At 36.3% G+C, this 22,638-nt stretch overlaps 3 protein-coding genes across 16 annotated transcripts in view; 1 reads left to right on the top strand and 2 right to left on the bottom strand.

The window, feature by feature from the left end:
* The window catches only part of LOC132695666 (delta(24)-sterol reductase-like), a 35,169-nt gene extending 33,438 nt beyond the window's left edge, over positions 1-1,731 (bottom strand). Inside the window, exon 1 of one of the 4 annotated variants that reach the window (XM_060660071.1) lies at positions 1,553-1,731. The gene's annotated coding sequence lies outside the window, so the exon portion shown is untranslated. The other 3 variants (XM_060660070.1, XM_060660068.1, XM_060660069.1) reach the window with 3 other exon arrangements.
* LOC132695664 (uncharacterized) overlaps positions 1-20,411 on the top strand; it is a 54,277-nt gene extending 33,866 nt beyond the window's left edge. Inside the window, exons 1-15 of one of the 10 annotated variants that reach the window (XM_060660058.1) lie at positions 1,861-2,137; positions 2,270-2,432; positions 7,238-7,353; positions 10,871-10,999; positions 11,252-11,453; positions 14,043-14,108; positions 14,214-14,293; positions 15,509-15,779; positions 15,829-16,002; positions 16,448-16,588; positions 17,020-17,178; positions 17,817-18,044; positions 19,494-19,613; positions 19,686-19,743; positions 19,839-20,411. In XM_060660058.1, coding sequence (XP_060516041.1) covers positions 2,081-2,137; positions 2,270-2,432; positions 7,238-7,353; positions 10,871-10,999; positions 11,252-11,453; positions 14,043-14,108; positions 14,214-14,293; positions 15,509-15,779; positions 15,829-16,002; positions 16,448-16,588; positions 17,020-17,178; positions 17,817-18,044; positions 19,494-19,613; positions 19,686-19,711 — 1,932 coding nt within the window. In that variant the 5' untranslated portion in view covers positions 1,861-2,080 and the 3' untranslated portion in view covers positions 19,712-19,743; positions 19,839-20,411. Of the gene's footprint in view, positions 1-191; positions 333-1,860; positions 2,199-2,269; positions 2,433-7,237; positions 7,354-10,870; positions 11,000-11,251; positions 11,454-14,042; positions 14,294-15,508; positions 15,780-15,828; positions 16,003-16,447; positions 16,589-17,019; positions 17,179-17,816; positions 18,045-19,493; positions 19,614-19,685; positions 19,744-19,838 lie in introns of those variants that run through there. The other 9 variants (XM_060660059.1, XM_060660057.1, XM_060660065.1 and 6 more) reach the window with 9 other exon arrangements.
* Positions 20,412-20,613: 202 nt separating this feature from the next.
* LOC132695697 (secretory carrier-associated membrane protein 1) lies at positions 20,614-22,575 on the bottom strand. Of its 2 annotated transcripts, XM_060660116.1 has the most exons (7): positions 22,386-22,575; positions 22,214-22,303; positions 22,007-22,129; positions 21,732-21,939; positions 21,430-21,676; positions 21,242-21,368; positions 20,614-21,181 (listed from the first exon to the last, which is right to left on the bottom strand). In XM_060660116.1, the coding sequence occupies exons 1-7, from the start codon at positions 22,440-22,442 to the stop codon at positions 21,014-21,016; spliced, it is 1,020 nt and encodes a 339-aa protein (XP_060516099.1). In that variant the 5' UTR covers positions 22,443-22,575; the 3' UTR covers positions 20,614-21,013. The 2 variants fall into 2 exon arrangements, with proteins under 2 accessions (XP_060516099.1, XP_060516100.1); XM_060660117.1 differs by lacking the exon at positions 22,386-22,575 and having other exon boundaries at positions 22,007-22,164.
* Positions 22,576-22,638: the final 63 nt, after the last annotated feature.

Below are 22,638 nucleotides of genomic sequence, written 5' to 3'. Positions count from 1 at the left end.
TCGCAATACAAACTGAATTACCTTGTTTTTTGGATCAAACCAACGATCAAGCAATCCCACCACGCAATAAGAAAAGTGTAAAATTTAGCAAAAACAAAACAGTGGGATCGGGACCGCGAGCCAGCGATACACTGTTATAAATTTTCATGTTAATTTGTCTACTCTCATCGATGTAGACATTTTCACGACGAGATGCCGGGAAAAAAGAAGGACGGAAAACGTTTAGTTCCCTGAACTTTGACCTCGGATGTGTTGAAAACGTTTCGAGCAATTAGGCGGCTTATTTCGTGAAACTATTGCCCGCATCCAATGCAGACCGACAGGCAATGGCGGTGAGTAAAAAAAATCATTGTTTTATATTTACTATAATGTACGGCGATAGCTCTTTTTGTCCAAACAGTGCTTTGGATTTTTAATAACAGTTATTGTAACTGTGTCCAAGTTTTCAAACACTTACGCAGCAATGCCGATGTTTTCTATGGTCGACGGAACATGTTAAAAAAATAATTGTTTATTGCCACGAAACATGCCGTCATCGTAGTTTAAACGCCGTTACTGTTTAAGCTAAGACATACGTGTTTTAATATATTTAGCTCGAGAAAATAATGTTTATTTCACTGCGAAAGCATATGATTCCAATTCTGGCAAAACCTCAGTTGAGAACAACCATTGCCTGTAATTAGAGCTGGAAATAAGCAGAAAGAATCACCAAACATTAACAGTATTTGAAATTTCGTCTATATCTTAAGAAAATCGATAAATTTTTATTCATTTAATTTAAAACGTTTTACCTAATATCATCGTTTGCTTCTTTATAGAAAAATGATGGGTTTGGTTTTAGGATTTATTGTATATTTTTTGCCCGATGTTCTCTTTTTCTGCCATCCCTATGTCATTATTTTTGTTATTTCTGTATTATTTTTCTCAGCGAATAACTCAACAGGTAACATTATTCTCTAATTAAATTAATTTGTTATAGAAAGTTTGCAGAAAAAAATCACCAAATACTGGGTGTATTATTTTTGTAGTGATTGGAAACCAACTGCCTTCTCAGTTTTCCAATTTTCCCGGCATCTCAAGAAAAATGATAAGTTTTTTTAATGTAATCTTTTAATGCAATCTTTATATTATTTTTTCTTAATTTCGCTATTATTTTTATCAACGATCAGCAATATACTCGAATTAAATTAATTTGTTGTAGAAACCTTGCGGAAAAAATCAGCTTCTCAGCTTTCAGATTTTCCCCGATTTCGGAAAATAGAGACGTTTTTGTTGTTTTCTAAGTAAAAATTTTGCAACTAGTATCAGTGTTTGCTTTGTAATAGAAAAAGTGGGAGTTATAATCGTCATTGTTTATTTTGAAGGTTTTTGACCGATGTTCTTTTGTTCTGCAATCTCTATATCACTATTTTATTTTTTATTTCCGTATTATTTTGATAAACCTAAATGCTTAACCGGCAACTCGAATATACTCGAATTGAAGAAATAAAGCTTTAAAAAAGTTTTAAATATGAATGCAAGCAAAATCCCCAGTGGCTCATACTAAACCTACGATGAGATGTGGTATTTCTGCATTGGTGTTAAACTAGTGCGGAAAACAAGCAACTTGAAATGCACACTGCTACAAAACCTTCGGTATCTAGGCAGCAACACTGTAAATAAGGTAAAAAAACACCGCATCCAACAACCAAAGAAGGAATTTCCCTAATTTATGAATGGCACAAGTGCCAAACTCCGAGTTGCGTAATACTGAGGGTGAAGAAAAGTGGGATATGTCCAGTGCCCAACTGGCGCATATAGCGATAGAGCAGGCGCCTCTATATTGATTCGGTTTAAACCTACGATGAGGACGTTGTACAGTCGGACAGCAGATAGTTATCTGCACAAGGTGGGGCATGGTAATGTTCGCTGCAACAACCGATACGGCCCTAACTGAATAAATATTGTAACTGTACACCCGCAGTGGCCGCGTTTAGTACGATAATTCCGTTGACAGTAATCATACTAACAGACTCCACGTCAGTGTATGGCTTCTGAGCCACAAACAAAAAAAACCCGGGTGTTTAATTACTGAAACCTAATGATTGGCTCATTCTGGAATTTGTGTAGAGCTTGTCCCTCGATGCCCGTCGATAAGGTAACCCGTTTGCCGAAAACTTACCGTTCTTCATTATGTTCACTCTTTACCGCATTAATAGGTTAGAAATTAAAACGCCTTCTAATCAAAAATGAATTTGACCATTTTGTACGGTTGAAATTATTGTTACAGCTTCACTCCGAATATCGGAGTACTTACCGATGGCATGAGTATACTGGGCCCAGGCAAGAAGTAGTGAGGAGACCTCCACAAGCCAATGCGGTGCCAGCAGCTGGTCTAGCGAACGATCATAACTCTAAGAATACCGCCGAAGATGACTTCCAAACTGATTCCGGTACGTTGTCTTGTGTAGTCCCGTGATTCGAGAAAAAATTTCTCAGCCGTCCTCGACAGAACGACAGCTTTGCTACGTCAGATCGTAGATACATTTCGGCGCCTTTTCCATCTGTTTAATAACTCGGAAATTGTATTATGTGATTATAGGAGTGTGCAGGATTGTTCTAATCCAGTCGGTTTAGTAATTTATTTCGATTTGCTTAGGTTTAAATTTAAATTTCTCGTCATTACACCATTCCAGTTGTTATCGCTGCACGTATCAGCATCAACTAACATTTTCCTCTAACATAACTTCCTCCTAATTTGTTTCAGTTTATTGCATACCCTTTTAATCATTCCTTGAAAATGATACTAACATTTTTTTATTTATTGATAATGTATTACGCCAATTTTTTGAATCGCAATTTGCGTTTCCTTGTAATGGAGATGGAAATGGAAATTCCTTTATAAATCGAATCAAATGTTCAAAAGCCAGCCGTGAAAATTTACTGCTGAATTGCGGATTTAGGATAGACAATATTTCGTCTTCACTATTTGCTCATAGGAGGTAAGGAAATTTTCGAGGCTCATTGTTTTCGTTCAAGAATTGCCAGACTAAATTGCATAAATAATAAATAACATATTAATAATAAAGAACAACAATAATATCATAAAAAATTATAAAGGTTTCACCTCCCACCCCACACAGAAGTCTGACACTTTATATCTATCGTTACTTTTGTTGCTTTACAAAATATACTCTATATAGGTGTATATATTATCGGTGTTAGTTAAAATATTGTGTACTTAACTATAAGTGAATTCTAGGATAAAAATTAAATTATCCTCAGTATAATTTTTAAAAAATGACGAGATGATAACTCATCTTCATGAGAACATTTACAATTACAGTTCACTCAACCGATAAGTGGTGAAATCGTAATTTGCCTGGTGCTATAATAATAATAGGTATTTTTTCTCTGAAGGGTGACAAAATATAATCTAGGAGCAATTTTCTGAATAACTGTCAAAGTACTAACGGACGTATTATCGGTACATGTTAGAAAATTAGTAAAATGATCGAAGATGCTAACCCATCTTCATCGGAGGACTTACATGTTGGTTCAATCGACAAGTAGTGAAGTCGTAATCTGTTAAAACTTGGCACAAGTCTAAAATTCATCAGAATTAAGGCAAATATTATTGCCCTCTATCAGAAAACGTAACGCATCCCTGTAAATAAAAACAAAAGACTTGGGAAAGCTAATCTCGCGATTAGCGTATCCCGTTTCTCGACAGGGAGAATATTACCCTGCGAGATAATCTGGAAGCCTCACCGAACTACACAATATCCAAGTAAACGCTTCGATTCACTAATTGGCGCAAGTATTTCTGTCATTTTTTTGTTCGTTTAAGAGCACGTTCTCGGAACAAGAGCCAAACCGTTGATATTATTTCTTTTCCCACCCGTTCATCGACGTTCGTCTCGTTTTTCTTTAAGCAACCAACAAAGCCGGTCACGGCGCATTATTTTAATTTTAATTCCTGAAAGGTCCCCACACGCCCAGCGTCCATGTCCAATTTGGCTTTTTAAAATCTCCCGTATGTACACAATGGAAAATGTGCGGGCCCAATATTTTATTACCGGCTAGGTAATAAAACTCGCGTGCGGTAATCGCAACATTAATGCGTACGAACGTAAAGCGTATAGGAAATTCTATGAACCCTTAAAATCAGGTTACACAAAAATCGTTTTATGAATGCGCCAATTGTGTCGCTGATTGCTTTAATAATTGTTCCATCCACGTCCATTTCGTTTCTCTTGTTTCTTAAAGTTTATAGTTCCAAGAAAGCGCAATCTGCGTGAGGCCGTTACCGCGATGTAGGTGCTTGGAATATTTCTTGCACCATGAAATCAATTTGCCGCGCCCGCGATACGGTTTTTTTGAAAAACGATCCCCTTTCAATTATTGTCCCATGCCTTGAAAATGCCCGTATTTCCTTAGAACCGGGTCGCGTCTGACTTAATGGTCGTGGTATTTTAATTTCCAAAATGCAAAGCGAATATGTGTGGGCCGTCTTGTCGGTTTTCCGATGTGATCAATCGATCTCTTGCGACGCACTCCCAATTTCACGTTCGTCCCATCAAGTTCAGCCCTCGTTATTTCATGGGTCGATAGAGCCCTAAGAATCTTGAGCTGCAGGATGCCAGCGTCTAGTTTTCAGTATCCATGTAAATCCTGAATGCCATGGGATTAACGTCTGCAAATCGACTAGTCCTGGTAATCGTAGCCGGTGTCGGCGAGCTTCCTCTGCTATCTAAGCGTCTATGGCATTGAATTCTACAGAAAAAGGTTATACAACGTGACGCAGCGAAAACTCATGTTCTTCAAATAAGCACAACATTCTTTAATTTTAAGAAATAATCTTTTATTTTTAATATCGGATTTTAATATCAGCCAGATGTCTCGCAAGTTGTGCATTATTCTCAAACTCATTTGGTATTTTTAACGAATGTTAAGTGTCAGTTTCTGTATAGTGCCGCGTTTCTTAGCTTACCCTTTATACTTAAAGTAGCTTCACTAAGCAGAGATCTGCTTTCTGCGATGTTTCTTGTTTCCCACGCTTCCTAAACTTGTCTACGTGTCAATCAAGAAGTCACAAGAGTACCAGACCAAATGATTTCGAGACCGACGTACCACTTTCAAGTGAGATCGGCATTGTGCTAGTATTTGGTTGACAAAAAAAATGTAATGTAATTAAAAAAATATTGTGAAGATAAAGAAATGCTATGATTACGTCGAAAACGTGCGTTTTCCTCGACAACCTTAAAATAAAACAATTTTAAATACACCCTACTTTTAATTTTGTTTCGAATTCCTTTCAAAACTTATTTTTATTAATAATAATACATACCCAATAATGGCGTTCTCATAATTTTTTGTGTGAAAACTAGTATTTTTTTAGAAAAATTAAAATATTGGAAAAACTATTAGGTTTAGGTATGTATTATTATTAATAAAAAAGTTGAAGAATTTTAAAAGAAATTCAAAACAAAATTGTGCATCCTAACGATCTTTGCCACTTTTGTATTTACCAATGAAATATTGAAAAATTACTCTACCGTGCACTCACCCTATACAAAATATAGTCCCATGCCATGAAAATAATTAATATTGGTTAAAATGGTTAATTAGTGTATTAGCTCGAATATTCATGTTTGCCTGGTAATGAATGAGTTTGTTACAGTGGTTTGCGATTTATAGCTAGTCCATTTCAAATAAAACATGACCCAAATGAATTTTCCGCAAACGACCCAATTTGCAACTGAAGTACTGAAAATTGGCTCTAAACGGAGCCATAAATTTGAAAAATGGAGCGAATTTCTTTGGATCCGTTGCAGACGATAGCGTATTTGAATTCTCGTACGAGTTAGTTTTCGCAAACTAACGAGGCCAATAAGGTCCAACTGTTGAGTTTTCTTTTGATTTTATTAGTGTGCGCTATTCAAAATGATCGTTTTTCAAAGGCACAAAATCGGGTGGATTCGACGTTTCCGGCCCGAAAAACCCCCCTACGCCGATTTCGAACCGATTCGGCCGGCAAACCTCCGAGATAGCAAACTTTTTCAACTTTGAGGAGGCGCTCTCATAAAAAAAAGCAAAGACGGGGTAAAGGACATGGGCCTTCAGAATGATGCCCGAGTATCGGCGCGTCGACGTAGGTACCCAGTTTTTCGATCCGTCCCATAGGAGACGAGATCCTCCCGAACCTCAAGACCTCCTCAATTTTGAGGGGGGGCCTTTTTGAGGGTTCCGGTGCGCCTCGGGCCCCTCTACACCTCAAATAACTCCGGAAAACTCCAAAAACCTCAAAATGACGACCTCCTCAAAAGTGATTTTTTGAGGTCGCCCCCTCCTCAAGATTTTTTTCTGAATCCGACGAAGCGAACCCCGACCCCCCAACTCCTACCGTTTCCGAGATAGCCCCCCCGACTTCCCCACCTTGCCCCCCAAGGAAAAAAAATTACCGGTTTTTTCATGTGGGGGCCGGACGCTTCGTTACTGCAGGTATTTATTTAAATATTAAATAGACATGACTGTAATTATGGAAATGGACAGATAATTGACTTATTCATTATTTTAAAATCAAGTAAATAACAACTTTTATAGAAGAATATTATTATTTAAAAAAATCTACTATTTACATATACATCTTCCTTCGCAAATTTTCATGTTCCAAGTGTCAGGTGAACCGTACACGTTAGAATCCATTTTTCTATTTCTACGACATGTAACAGTTTTTACTCCATTCTTCATAATCCACTGTCTTTATTACCTCTTGCGAGAGGGTTTCAACATCCCTCATTTGAAAAGTGGTGTTATGCTTTACTACAAACCCGTTTAGTTACGCCCATAGCAATTTTATAGGGTATATCTTTCTGAAATTGCTTTTTATTTAAAGTAAGGCACTGAATGATGTCAGACGTGGATGTTTTTCGAATTTTCTTCTTCAAAAACATCAGCCTTCATATCTTTATGATATTCTCCAGTTAATTTTCCTCGTCCAGATGATTCCTATTTTCTCTTCGTTGTTTTCTTTTTTCTGTTACTGTTACTGTTTACTGTTTTCCTTCGAAACAGATAAATTCTTCTTTCTCTGTTAAAAGTGATTTTTTGTTTTTGAGTTTTTCGAACGAAAATTAATTTGCTTAAAATTTTCCCACACGTGGTGCATGCCAGTCTTTTCATTTTCATGTCTCACGTGCAATATAACACGATTTTTGCATGGGTACCGAAATGGTTACCAAAATATTTGTTGTAGCGCCCAAGCAAGAACCAGCGATGCCTAGAAGGAAAAAATACCCCGATTTAGCGTACAGACACCACGAATTTCTAATAAGTGACGGAGTGGCCGGCGGGGTAGATACTAGGGCAAGGGTAAGTTTTTGAGTCGCTTTTCAATTTTCATCGCACAAACTTCCATCGCACGCTTAGAAAATTCATAACCGTTATGCCCTCATAGAGATTTTATTACATTTTTCATCACGGTCGTCCGCGGGGGGGAGTTTAAAACGTAATCGGGAAAAATTCGTTACCAATTCGGGACTCTCTTGTTACTCTTATTTTATCATTTTCCGCGCAAGGGAGTTGCGAACGATATTTGCTGACTGTAGATATTGCTGTGCGGTTATTAACGATCAAACCAGTGACGTACGTATACGACGCAGTTTTGCGTTATTTTGCACCCAGCTCTCTGAAATACGCCCATCGTTAAAGTTTAGAGAAATAACGATTTTAAAGGAGGATTTATATTATACCCACGAAATGTTTAAACGTTCTCAAACGTACACAGTTATTATTTATGACGCAGTTATTGATTCCGGGGTGTTAAAAAAACGACATGCGTTCCTCGTGGGTTTAATACGTCATCTTTTAAAAAAAATCGATGTAATTTTAGAAGTTAAACACTCTCTCCGCCTTGCCTGCATGTCTTCCCGACTTATACCATCGTTCAACTACAAAGCGATGGAAGAGCCAAATAACACCGCATTATGTTAATTAGAGCCTTCGCAATTTGTATCGAATAGGCAGTTAGCGAATTTCATTCATGCACTGACATTATCCCAAAAAATTCATAGCTTGTGAAGTAAATGCGAAAAAGACAATATTTTGTATTAGTTTTTGGTACCAAACCAAAACCCATGTATAAGATATCTTAAATGTCTTCTAACTAGTAATAAAAACCCTAAGAGTTGTTATATTAAGAAGAACTTATATTAAGAAGAATTCACAGTTCAAAGTTTTATGAAGTTAACTCCGAGTATTTAAGCGAATGCTACATTTGATCCCACCTAGGGGTTGAAAGTTCGATTATCAATTATCTGCAACTGCTATGCGTATTAATGACCTGACGATTGCCGCCACCTATACTGGGGTGGGGGTAATTGTTTGGTAATTAGGTTCCGTTCCCATAGTTGTTTAAATTTAACACCGTTCCCTGAAAGGGAAACGGTTAGATATCTCATTTGTCGTTTGTCGAATACAATTGTACGGGTAGATTAGCAATTAGTGAATTTTCGAAAAAGCTATGACGCCCGGGAACACAAAATTAGTTTAACATTTTGTCAATGGAGCCCATTGTTGACAAGGTTCTCGGGTTATTTCAAATGTCGACGATAATGTCTCGGTAAACAATTTTTTTTCGTATTATAGTCTTATTTTTGCAAAGTTGCTCTAACAATATCAAGTCGATGTTCAATCCCCGCAGTTCAGCACCTAAATAAACTATTTGAAGACCAAAAATTTTCTTGTATATTAATAACATTATGTTAATCTTTCAAAATTATCAAATTTTAACTTCTAAAAGCAGTGGGGTATCGTAAGTGTGTACATCGTATACTAAGCGACGACCTTTTTAGGTCAGTGTGTAAACATAATTAGGAACATCGATGGTTTTTCCAAGAGACGGTAAGCTGAAAATCGATTTGACATGGCAGGGACGAGTTTATTCACTGAAATTTATCTTAAAATGTTTCATGATATTTTTTTAAGACGCCTTATATTAAAATGGATGCGACATATAACGTTTCCTTTTTAGTAAATTAAGATACTATGTCAGTCGAGCCAACTACAGCAACGAAGAACGTTGTAATTCTACCATATCGGCAAAATGTTGAACTAATTCCGTAATACGCTTTAGTATTAATAATTTTTGTATTTTTCCGTATTGTAAGTATTTGTTTACGTATTATAATTAGGTTTTGGTAAAATATCCACTTAAAATATTGATGTTCTATTACCGCTTCAATTGTAAAAGCCTCCTCGCTTGCTAAACTAATACATTTGGTTGGGCATTTTTTTTATTTAGCCGTCGATGTAGCGTAAACCACGATTTATACGTAAAACTACATCGCGCTTAAAAGCTAGTTGCTGGAAATACTTTGGGCGTTCGAAACAGTCAATCACAATGATTCGGTATTAAATTCCGATCGAAATGTTTCGAGATTAACGCATGATTGGGTTTTGACGACGAGGAATTCAACAGTGCCCGTAATTTTTTTACGAAATTACGTTCGTCCGGCGGCAAAGCGACGGCCACTTTAAAAATTCGCCGGTTTTGTGATTGCAAAGGAAGATCTTTTTTTGTTAAAAAATCAAACGAGAATTAAAAATTGTTATTAAGTTATACTTACGCTCAGTTTACATGCACTTCGTAGTTATTAAAAAAATATTGTTTTCTATAGAAGAGTATATTTTTTTAACAAAAACCAAAACTGATATGATCAAAAATTCTCGTCCATTAAACCTTATTTTAGGGTCTGTTTCCCCCTAGAGAGTACTATAAGTTATTTCTCAGCAATGTTTATTTGCAGCCCTTTAAATGAAAAATGTGCAACAGAGAATATGATATTTGATAATAAAAGCCAATTTGGGTTGAAAATGTTTTCTTATTAACGCTGTAATAAAGGGCTTTTGTTTTAATTTCAAAATTAAACTTTGAAGTGAATGTAAATGGAGAAAGGCTACTTTAAAAATAAAATTGCATGTTGTAATAAAAGATATTAAAATGAATACGTTTCCTAGAGCAGAATATAGGAGAGTCTACAGGTTTACCAGATTATACGATGAAATAAATGAAATGATTGTGCCAATTCTATATACATATACTGGACTTCAATTCTAATTCAAAGTCGCTGAACTGAATAGAGATTTGCGCATACCGTATTAAAAGGATTTTGATTGGAAAAATTTATTGAAAATTACAAAAATAGATATCATTTATTTTTATTTAGTACTGAATTTCATATACTTTACTGGTTAGAATTTAGAAAATTATTTCTCAGAATGACAAATTTTGCCTCTGTTGCCAATGGGATTGTATGATAATGATGATGTATTAAATCATGAAATATACACGATCGGTTAAATGCGATCAAAGCTGTATATTGTTAGTTATATTATCAGAGGTGGGCTAGCAAATATTTGAGAAAAACTAACATTTATTTCCAATACAAAAAAAACTTATTACAAAATTTGTAGTATTCAAAATGTTTTTCTAAGGAATTAATTCTTTATTATGTGCATATTAACTGGAACTGGAACATAATGTAGACAAAAAAGCAAATTCCAAAGAAATTCACTTTGACCGGTGCAACTCTTGTAAATGTGCCAGGACGGAAATCCTAAAATCAATGAATTTCATTATTTTAAAATCTTTCTTGATTGACTACTATAGGTTCAGTGGATTCTGCATGTTAATGCGCAACCCCATTGAAGAAGCGACCATAAGTGGCAAAAGACGTTTTTTATTTATGCTTCTAAATTAATGAGAGAGTAAAGACCGTATAACCTGGATAATTGGTAACCCTGTAGACGTATGGTGATGGTGTGCATGCTAAAACGAGATGGTATCGAATGGGCACGTATGTTAGAGATGTATTCATTTTAATTTCAGTCGGAAGAACGATTTGGGTCTCAGTGGAGGCCTTCCAGGCGCAGCAAGTCGGAGGGACCCTCGCGTAGTGGCGTATCAGAGGATCCGGGAGAACGGCGTAGAGAATCGGACTCTGATGTGGAAAATATGGTAAAAGATAAACTTGCCATTCGACGATTTTCCACATAAGTATTATCTCGGTCTAATTTCGATTCCGTTTTCTTCGCTTTCTCCGTTCCCCTCCAACCCCGCCCCACTTAAAAACAAAGTCTACGGTAAAACGGGATTCCGTTTGGAATGCAAAAATCCAATCGGCGTCCGGTCTAGGTACATTCGTTATCATCGGCACTAAAAAAACTAACCAAAACTAACCCAAACTAACGAAACTTTTGACTTGTCCAGGGTCGTGAGAACGGTCTTCTGCGGAAAGCGATTTCAAAAATTAGCACCGAATATCGTCGACAATTCGCTTGGCCTTCTGGTCATACGTCGCGAGGAGACGAAATAGACTCTGCTCCACGAAAATCGCAATCAATGGGAGCTCTTAAGGCGAACGCTAACGCTATGGTCCACAAAAAACGGATCGATAACGAAAATAGAGACGGTAGGTTGGCCGGCGGACGTTTCGAAACGCGCCCGTACGTCATCAGACACACGCGGCGTCGCACTGTGGGTAAAACTATTAATCTAGCACGCAAAATTTCAATTGGTCAATTTTATTCGGATTTAAAAAAATATTTACGAATTTGCGAATATTTGGAGGTATTAATATACTTCAAAATAAATAAGAACTAAAAGTTCAGATTTTCACGAAATTATATATTTTGACATGACAATTGTTCCGACAACACCGTGTCTTTATCAAATGTGCATTTGTCAAAATATATAATTTCGCGAAAATCTGAACTTTCAGTTCTCATTTATTTTGATAAATGGATTTTCATCAAGTAAAAGCCACCTCAGTTCAATTAATATACTTCTGTGTAGGAACAGATGCACTATTTAAAATGAAAATAATATTTGTTAAAAAAGAATAAATGACAATGACAAAATCAAATGACTATTCGATTCTCTCTGATATATTTTTCAAAGAAACTTCCACAGGCTACTGTAATACTTTTTATAAAACTTCTGAATTCCTCTTGCGTCGCTTTTTGTTGAGTCGAACTAGCTAACGTTTCGCCAATCATCCTGTTGGCTTCTTCAGAACTTGACTGAAACTGACTCGTATTTTACTTTGTACCTGCTTATATATTGTTTGAGGGAGGCGGAGTTAAATGAGGAGCATAAACACCGTCTCGGATGATTGATTCCCATATTGGTGACAGGTAGAGATCTGAGTCGCGTTCAGATTGTTAGGTTGCTTGTAGATTACTATAGACAAGAATATAAGAAAAATATGTACCAGACAAGCAATTAAGGTGAGAAGATGATATTTTTGTTATTTTTATTTGTTATTTGGCCTTATGGCCAAGAATCCACCGTAGTTTTTCTTAGACATTTCAACTCTATAGACCCTAACATATGTTTTACCATTGAATAAAAAACAAATAACAATCTCCTATTCTTAGATATTCTTATCAATAGAAAATTAGACCTAACATTAGGTCACTGTGTTTACAGAAAACCTACGCACACAGACCGGTACCTCAACGCATTGTCACATCACCATCAGGCCCAAAAATCATCGGTTATCAACTCTCTTGTTTACAGAGCCGTAAACTATCTCAGCCCGAGTCACTGAACCCAGAATTAAAACACCTTACCTCTGCTCTTCTCTCTAATAATTTCCACATTAAAGATATTAAGCGTTCCATCACAAAATACACTTCACCACCACCGCTCAATAGCAATGAAACCAAAAGCAATCCCACACTTGCCACAGTTGTCCTTCCTTACATTCAAAACATCATTGACCACATATCAAAAGTTCTAAAGAAATATAACGTCAAAACCAGATTTACCGCTTGTCCAAAAATCTCTCAACATCTACGGTCCGTCAAAGACAACACTCCATTTAAGATGCTAGGAGTTTACAGCATTCCGTGCATATGCGGCAAAGAATACATTAGAGAGACCCTACGAAAACTAGGCTCCAAGAACATGAAAGAGCCTTAAGACAAATAAACTCAACAGCAGTTGTCGAACACTATCACGAAACCGGACATCAAATTTTATTCGATAAACGATAACAATCTTAATCGCGTCTTTACTTGTCACCAATATGGGAATCATTCATCAACTGTAAAAACAGATACAGAGCCAGTTTCAGTCAAGCTCTGAAGAAGCCAACGGGATGATTGGCGAAACTTTAGCACATTCGACTCAACAAAAACCGACGCAGGAGGAATCAAGAAGTTTTATAAAAAGTATTCTCTGATATATATTATATTTCATATTTTTTATGTAATTAAAATATTATATGATCATTATGTGGCCAAAACAGAATTTACAAATACCACTTTGAAATTGGGGTAGAGATAGTAGAATAAAATATTCCGAAAACTGTATATTTAATCGAAGCAAATGTAGTATGTCTCAAAACAGAACTAACAGTAAATATGAAAAAAATAGTATTCCTCATCAAAATCAAAATTATAGCTTTTCAAATTAGAAAAAAATCTTATCAAATCAATAGCTAAGTCTTGGCAGCTACATTTTATAGTCTTAGTTCTTGGGGAACCTAATATTAACGTTAGAAATAATTTAAGACCGCATCCTGCGGGATAATGTACTAACACATTTATAGGTATAGAAAAACTATTATATTGTGAAATATTGCTTTACATACAAACATATTCTTTCTCACTTTAAAATAACTATCACAAAATAGTTTTAAGAGAACTAACATGTCAGTGTAATTCATGGCACTCATACATAGTTAACAAAAAAATATATTTTGCAGTGCTAATTATTAGTGGCTGATTGGAAATTCAAATTTCATAAAGTTAGAATGTTTAGATTTTATTGTACTGGGCACTAATCTGAAAAATTTGCCCACAGTGTGTCGTACCGTTTGACAGGCACAATTTCTGTCAAACTGTCGACGCCACATTCGCGCGTAGTGTTAGCACCGAGCAGCTTTCTAGAAATCATTAGTGCACCAATGAAATACGTAAAAAAAACAAATAAAAACAAAAATCGGCGGTGATATAAAAGTTGCGAACGCTGCAACGGAGCAATCAAATTTCAGCGAGCGAATTGGAGCCGTTGGTAGATGATAAATGCAATCGAGAAAAATCGAAGGAAGATTTTAATAGTGAGTATAAAAAAAAGTTTAGGCCATTTAGTCATTACCAATATATAAGTGGACGATTTTCTTCATCCCAACGACTGCGTGCTGAAATTGAAAATGTACATAAAGATTTTTCTGCAGACTTGGATAATGACTCATCATGGTACCGCGAAGTTGTTGAGCTTCGCAAAAAGGCCGGAGAGTACAAGGTAAGTTAATTAATTTCATCTCAAATTTTTATTAATTAGTATTATTATTATGTAACGTGATTCAAAACGAAAGGAAAATCCAGGTACTGCATGTTATTATATGACGATTAAGATAAACTATCCTTAACAATCAGTTAAATTAAACATATTTTAAAGAACATACATATTCTGTTAGTGAAAAGTGTATAAAAGACTCTGCGGAAGTAAAAAGCAAATGAAACGAATCACAAAAACACATCACAGAAAGCAGGGAATCGATAACATACCTGGCTAGATATAACGGTGTCCCGATAAAAGATAAACTCCCTATAGAAGACTTGCTTTGTAAGCAAATCCATGATCATGTTTCTGTAGCTTTTTATTGGGATCGCTTTTTTCTCCAGATTTAGTTTGTAAGAAAAATGGATGTTGTAGTTACTTGACATTGACATTAAAGTATGTAAGCGCTTGACCATGTAAGAATTGTTGCTAGACACAGGGCGCGAAAGTTTTTATAGTTATAATAATTTTGGCAGTGGTAAGTTCAGAACTGACATCCGATTTCTTTTAAGTAAAACTTTGAACGCAAAAAAATTATTTTTTAAGTTTTTATATTTAAGTTATGGTCTTTTTTAAGTGTTCTATTTACATGGATAAAAGAAACACGACATTTTTTGTGGGTGTAATTAGCCACAGTTATTTGCCATAAGCGGTTTTTTATATTTTGTGTATTATTTTCACTTTTCACCTAATACCTCAGAATGTCAATTTTTCCTTTGCTACGGTCAAAGTTATTATGAATATAGCATTTTTTTAATTTTGCCTTATTTCATCTATATGTATGCCAGCGTAATTATTTCATTTTGACCACGTAATTATTTAGAATTGTTGACGCATATTTTTATGAAAACTCCCGCGAAAATTAAAATATTTTATATACAAGATCCAAAATAATGTTAAGCTTAATATAATTGAAAATTAAGTCTCGTACCAAATAACATCTTGAAAATCTGGATTTTTCTCTTGTTTTGTTATTTGTGATATTTTTTAACCATAGAAAACGCATGCCTCATCCTGAGAAATTAAAAAGATAATAATAAAAAGGATTTTATTTCTTTCTATATACCATATCATAAACGAATAAGAAACTTTTGGCACCCTGGAAAACTGTTTTAAATACCAGCTTGCGGTTTTTATAAAGGCAGCATGTTCTAAAACGGTCCCTGTTTGCTGCAGCATCGTGGATGGGGTAGTGAATTGGCCCCGGAGAGATTAGCGGATATTTATAACAAACAAGTCGAATTATGGGACCAGGTATCAAGAAGGAGCTCTTTATCGGCATTGTCCCTAGCTTCCCACATGACAAAAACTTATACGAAAGACGAAAAGGATGACGACAATAATCGAAAAAGTTCACCGAATAAAGCGTATCGGAATGCCGAAAATAACGCCAGAATGATTAGAGATATTATCAGGCACCATTTGGAACGTACCACAGGCGGACCAGGTACCGACCTAGGTGACGAATTCGCAACGGGGAAAAAAGAATTTCGCAGTTTCAGATTTCGACGGTTTAATACTGTCGCCGACTAGAGAAAAACTCGAACCGACCATACCTAGAAAGGACGACGATTCTCGGGGTTCTCAGAAGAACAGTCCCAAGAAAAGTTCTCCGATGAAAACCACAAAACGTGGCAGTCAAAAGGGAAAACAAGGCGGGCCCCAAAAATGTGAGTCATATAGGTACAGGGTAGGGTATTTGAACAAACGCTCCGTTGATTTCTACGATGAATGGAATATTAAAAAATAAAGTTATTTTGATTAATGAACATGGGTCCCCAATGCCTTATTCAGAATATCTGGGGGCTCCAAAAAATTACTAATACAGTTTAAGGTACCATCACGGTCATAAAGCCTACTGTTGACTGCACAGATGCGTTGCTGCCACTTATTTTGCCCCAAAAGTTTTAAAATTTTTTTAAAAAATCCTAAAAAAGGCACTTTTGTTCAAGGTTTAAATACAACACAAATAACACAATTATAAAATAATGATAATTTACTTAACAAATTCGGGCGACACATTGTTGATGGTTTTGGGTTGTTTAACAAGTGTTAACAAGTAAAAATATTGAGAATTAATGTGTGCTTATATTAACTGTACCGATATGTTGTTAGTGCGTTCCCAATCCGTCGGACCTACTAGCGAGCCGATCGAAAAAACGGAAAGGCAATCACCTAAACGCCAATCGAGATCTTCGGTAAAAGAAGGAAGAAAATCGACTTCGAACACACCTTCGAACAAAAGACCTCGCCCCTGTAAGCCTCCAAGTAGTGCTTGTAGTATCACGCAAGAGTCGGACTGAATAATCTGGCACTATTTGATTGTTCTCCCACGTGGCCTCGCGTGCTCAGAATCCAGTCCGCTTTTGTGTATCACCGGTGTGTGCCAAGACTCGATCCTTCAAGCTTTTATTTTTTATTTATTTCATCAATGTCATCCACACGTTCCTTCCCCAAAGCCTTTGTAGTTTCGTGAATGCGTGTGCCTGATCTGGGACCGATCTAAAACCATTTTTCACGCACCCTGCTTGGTGGATGTCGACACCATCACACAGACCCTTCGTGTTTGCGAATTCACAAACGAAAAAAATGGTTTTCCGATCTGAAGCTTACCGCTTGTATTTATTTAGAATGCACCGGGGGCAAGTGGGCGCGTGTAAACTGTAACAACTGTTCCGGTTTTTTAGCCTCCCTGAACACCACCGCCTCATCCCAATCTAAATCCAGTTCGGTAGTAACTAAAAATGAAGACGATCGATTGGCCAAATCAAATAAAAATAAATCATTAGGTACAATAGACTCATCTAAGCAAAACCAAAAAGTAGGCAGAAAAGGAAGCGACGAAGGTAAGAATGAGGCACGATGCTTGGCACACGCATTTTTAGGCGTCGGTAATGTTTAATATCTCATTTTTATTACCATTACTATCACCACCCTATTGGTATACAGTATTAATTCATCCCAGGCAAAGATGGAGGCCACTGAATCGAAACACGCAGAAATAGCATTTACAATTTTTGATAACTAAACGGGAAAATGGTATAAAAAAAATCAGGTGAACGATTTAACATTAAGTGATGGTAAGGTTTTTTGGAAAAATGTATTTTCTAATAAACAGTGGATCAAGAAGCATTTTCGGGTGCTTTTTAACTTCTATCAATGACGCCTACGGTACGCTTTTTTATATTTTCTCGGGATAGTTCAATCATTTCTGTATTCTGTCTGTGTTTCTCTTATCGGATGCAGCGTGCTAATAATTCTTGAAGATTATATCATATATTAATATATTAGTTATAAGAATATTACAAATCTAGTTACCCTGGGATAAATTAAGGTTTATAAATGTCACTGTCAAATCGCTCTTCGTTGCATTTTCTTTGAGTTGACTTAAAATTCATTTCTCCACTAAAAAAAAAGATTAAACGTCTTTAAAGTGTTAAGTTATGGACAATCAAAGCGGTATATAAATCAATGTTTTCCCAAGCTGGCGAGCATCCAAAATCGGAAACGATAATTACGAACGAAGCAAAGAAGAACGAAGTTAACGAAGAGCCGGGAAGTATAGACTACGAGCCAGTTGTCAAATCACCGCCAGAACCTACGAGGGTAAAATCGCCCGAGCAAATTATCATGCGATCTCCTGATCCCGTCAACTGGACTGTGCCTTTGGACACTGGCAAAACGTTTACAGTCACACAAAACGTTCACGAAGGTGAGTGATTGTATTGGTCGGTCCAAGAATTCGATGCGGTCGGCAGAGCGAAAGATAAGTGTTTTGGTTGCCATAGAAATGACGCTATCGAAAAAAGAAGGGTATACAAATGTTGGACCTCCGGAACCGTGCGTTTATAATTTTACTAGATGCAGCAAATCCGATTTTTAAAGCTCTTAAGGTCCTCCATTTTGCACTCTAGACAATACAGCGAACATTAACAAAGAGCAGGGTCACTCTCCGTAATCAACGTTTTCCACACGATGGTCGTAGATCCCAATCCCCTTTACAGGGTGTTTAATAACCACAGTGGAACGAGGAGGAACCTCACTTAATTTTAAGACGCAAATGTGATAAACGATTTTTTGGAATGTCTCTTTGTTTTTGAAGGATGGGGTGTTGAAAATATAAAATTTGATACTATACCTTAATAAGACATGAGTAATTGAAATGATTGCTTACTCTAGAACTAGAGAGAAACTACAAAAATGCAAGAAACGTACTTGGCTTAAAATTATTCTTTACGTTAACTGCCGAACAGGCCCGTATTATCTGGTTTTTCGAAATTACTATATTCGTTATCTCAGTCTCCGAACTAATTGAATAGTTTAAAATAGAAACAAAGTAAAGTGCTAAAACCTCTTATTATATGTACCGAATATCATCGAAATATCGTTTGCTGATCGAAGCGACAGTGCAGCAAATGTTATACTACATTTTCGTCTTAAAATTATGTCAAAATTATGATACTTTCTATTGTCGGAGAGGTTAACAAACGCCCTCTATACGCTTATCGTTACCAAATGTCAAAAGCGACATTATTTTTTTAATATTCAGTGACTATAGAGCGTCTTATAATTTAGCATTTATAGGCTTAGTTTTCCAAATTGGACTTTTTAGATTAATGTACCGATATACCGGGCGTCCCGAATTGGAGTGGTGCGGAAAATAATTTAGTTTTCTTAAAAAAAAAGTACCAACAAGTTTCTGTATAAAAATATATTTGATTTATAATTGAAAGAAGAGTTTTCTTTTTCAACTTGAAGACTTTCAATTAAATTGGTTGCGTTGATTGCGTTTCGGATTTTGTTTTGCCTACACAGGACGTCTAATATATCGAGTACAATTTTTATAATTAATTCACGTGTAGATTGGAATAAATTAGTCGCCAGCTCAGATGTAATTATATTTTCTGAGTGCGTTTGTGTGTTCTTTTTAATCTTACCGCGCTTAATAGGACTTGGCGTTAAAATCAGCTTGTTTGCGTAGCCATTTTATGTTACATATTCCGCTTAAACATCTTAATTAAATTACTATTTATTCAAATATATCGACACCTATGACTCGGTATTCCCGGTATATCAAAAAGTAGTGATTCACATGCCTGCTTCGTGATGAATTTTGAGTGTTTTAACGGTCGTCGGAAGGTACGTTGGGTGTGATTTTTAGGCGACTTAGGCAGCCGACCTCACAGTGAAGTGAAAGCCTGGACACCCCCGGAAATGCCGCCTCCCGTGGCCCAGTCGGCCCCGCCCATGCTGACTGATGATAAGTCTAAGGAACAAGCAGGCATGTCGTAAAAAAAAACAGCACGGACGCAGTTTCTGCTTAACAGTATTCTATTTGATTATGTTGCTTTAGGTATGGATTTAGCAGTGAAAGCATGAGCTCGGGCCGAGGCAGGGTCATTACTGCACAGGCAAGTATCCAATACCTACCAGTTTGGAGAAACAAGAAATGAAATTCTACTCCACACTCGGTATATTAAGAGGCGCGTATTTTTTCTCTTTTCAGTGTAAGACTTCCTCATCCACCATAGTACGTTCCCGTAAGTACAATGCACCACCGTCAGCGAACAAAAAAAAGGAAGTAAAGTCGAAAACGAGCACATTGTACTGTGCCGTTACAAACAGGGTAGTAGCCAAAAATTCAATAGACACTTGTGAAATGAAGTACCGTTTACGAAGCCCGCTGCCCTTATTTAAGCCACATTTAGCCTCTGTAATAATTAAACGTTTAACGCTTAGGAATACATACGTTTCATGCTGTCCAATCTGTACCGAGTCCGTCATATTTCATAGCAGGAAGTCTCAACCTTTTTACTTTTAGCTAAACCGACGGAAAAATGTTCCAACGTCCCGTTTTTTACGAAATTTCGAATGAAACCCGATCTCTTATCAGTGCACTCGTGTTTCTGCCGAAGAGGTTTATTAACTTAACATTGTCGTTGATATAACGTTCGTATATATTTTGTGTAGATGCCTTCGCTTGCATACTTTTATCGTTAATTTAGCGTACATCGAACGCACTTATTTATTGATATTATAAATTGGTAAAGAGTTATATATATATAAAGTTTCTGTTAAAAAAATCACCCGCTTGGTTTTATTTAACCGCCCTGCCCCCGTGCGTTTTTTTGTCTGTACCGCGTTTGCGTTGTGTAAATGGCATTTTATGGAAAAAAAAATAATTAAATATTAAAAAGATTTATTTCTACGTCGCGAACCAAAATACAAGGGTTGGAGATAAAAGGACGGACTGTCGGACATAGAAATGAAACTTAAGTACAATAGAACCCACAATAATGTGTATTTGTTTTTCTTAAATTAACATAACTGGAATACTCGTTAGAATATGAAAAAAAAACTTAAAATAATAATCATCTTCGATATGGTATATTAATATTCTAATAAATATGTATAGATTAATGAAGAACTGAAATATATTTACACCCTCGAGTCTCGATGTTAGATTTACAGTTTTGTGTACACGCCTAGCCTAGTCACAGTTCAGCGGATCACAAACTTGATAATTAGCGATTAAACAAAGCAAATTCAAAATTAGACGGTAAATTTTAATTAAAGTAGATATATTTTAATCTCATAACTATTAAACCAGCATCACCAATGAATCTCTAAGAAATACTGAGGCTGGACGTGTGAATTTTGAATTGAAAAAATATGTATATATTAATATCGGTTAGTTGGTGTGTTGTTTTGGGAGAATTGCGATTGGACCGCAGCCGCGGCTACATTGCTAGCCGCGCTTCTGACGTGTTGATTGCGGAGGACTACTTCTGCGAATTCCTGCTGGGCTTTTGCCATACTTGCCCCGCTACTTCGATAAATACGATGAATCTGTAATATTTAATGTAAATGTAACCACGGGTTGGGGATACATTATTTCAGAATGGTTACCTTTGTGATTAAAAATAAATCAGCCAAGGCCGCAAATACAAACCCAAAAGCAATGATTAGTGCCAAAATGCCTTGGACTATGCTCAAAGCTGAAGTCTTAAAAGTTAAAATTGCTGTAAAAAGTCCTCTGCAACAAAAAGGCCACTATTATTGCAGTTCAGTTTTTCAATGGCAAATGAGTAACTTACATTGTTCCTGTACCTGAAATTCCGATCGCGTGAATTGTGGTAATGACAAATTGAAAGAAGAATATGAAAAAGAAAACCATAAAATTGAAGGAGGAATCTGATCTAAAAGCTTTATATGCAGGCCTAAACCAGCAAAGGTAAGAAAATGGTGTAAATAACAATAGATAAAGAATCCCTACTCCAATAATGGTAAAATCTTTCAGCAATATTCCTCCAAGGATGTTGCATATCATAACCGCTCCATGAACTGAAAAAAATAATCTTTATAAACAAAATAGAACCAAGAAATACTTGCTGCTCACAGATCCAGAGGTAGTAGAGATGACGAACAATTTTCTGGAAATCTAGTGGTATATCCACTTGAATGTCTTGATAAAAACAAGGTTGAAAACAGCATTGTTCAGGCAATGGTGGCCAATTGTTGCGCCTAACATTATAAGATGATTGCCTTATTTCTTCTTCTCTGCGTGTTAGTTCCTGTTCTTTTCTTTCTAGTTCTTCCTGTCTTCTCTAAAAAAAGACAAATGGCTTAACAGAGCTCAAGCGGTTTATGTAAAAACTTCAATGAAGTAAGTACCTGAAGTTCATCTGTATTTAAGGCTGGTTTTGGTGTATCAATTTGTTGCCCAGTTTTCGTATAGGGTGGAGGGGGCTCCTGTAAAGGTTGCATAATTGCTGGGGTACTATTTGCATGACTATACTAGAAGAAAACAGTACGGGCGATTAGCAGCAAATCTAGAACATTGCAAATGTTGTGATTAATCTATATGCATATTACACTTACTTGGTTTGAGGCCTGGTTATCAAAGGGGCTATAATCGTCTACTCTAATTTGTGCATTTACGTTTCTGGTCACTTGCTGAACAGATGGATCCTAAAGTTGAAGGTAAAAATTGATAAATAAACTATTAGGATTAACAAATAATGTGTTGGCATGTTAGATGGGAATAACGTACCGCAAAGGGATTTTCAATTGTAGGCTCCCCGAAGGGATTATCCTCGAATCCCGACATATTTTACCAATTAGCAAGACGTTTCAACCCAGATATGTGCAGGAAAGTTGCGAACTTCTAATCTTATCTACAATATTTTCATTATCACTCGACAGGGGATTCCATGTCTGAAATTTTGCTATCGACCAGTTCTAAACAGAGAGCATAGAATCACGAAAAATCCATTCAATTTTTCTCCATTCTCCAAATGATCATG

This window comes from Cylas formicarius, unplaced genomic scaffold (genome assembly GCF_029955315.1).
Source record: "Cylas formicarius isolate icCylForm1 unplaced genomic scaffold, icCylForm1.1 PGA_scaffold_12__32_contigs__length_19106922, whole genome shotgun sequence".
NCBI classification, from domain to species: Eukaryota; Metazoa; Arthropoda; class Insecta; order Coleoptera; family Brentidae; genus Cylas; species Cylas formicarius.
The sequence above is the reverse complement of the archived record's forward strand: the minus strand, read 5'-3'. Positions and strand labels throughout refer to the sequence as shown.

What these genes read in the sequence shown, in the direction of transcription:
- LOC132695697 (XM_060660116.1), bottom strand. Translation starts at nt 22,442, where the DNA reads ATGTCGGGATTCGAGGATAATCCCTTCGGGGAGCCTACAATTGAAAAT. An exon ending in ATAACCAGGCCTCAAACCAA is followed by an intron (nt 22,130 to 22,213) that starts GTAAGTGTAATA and finishes GTTTTCTTCTAG; the next exon opens with TATAGTCATGCAAATAGTAC. An exon ending in ATTTCAGGTACAGGAACAAT is followed by an intron (nt 21,369 to 21,429) that starts GTAAGTTACTCA and finishes TTTTTGTTGCAG; the next exon opens with AGGACTTTTTACAGCAATTT.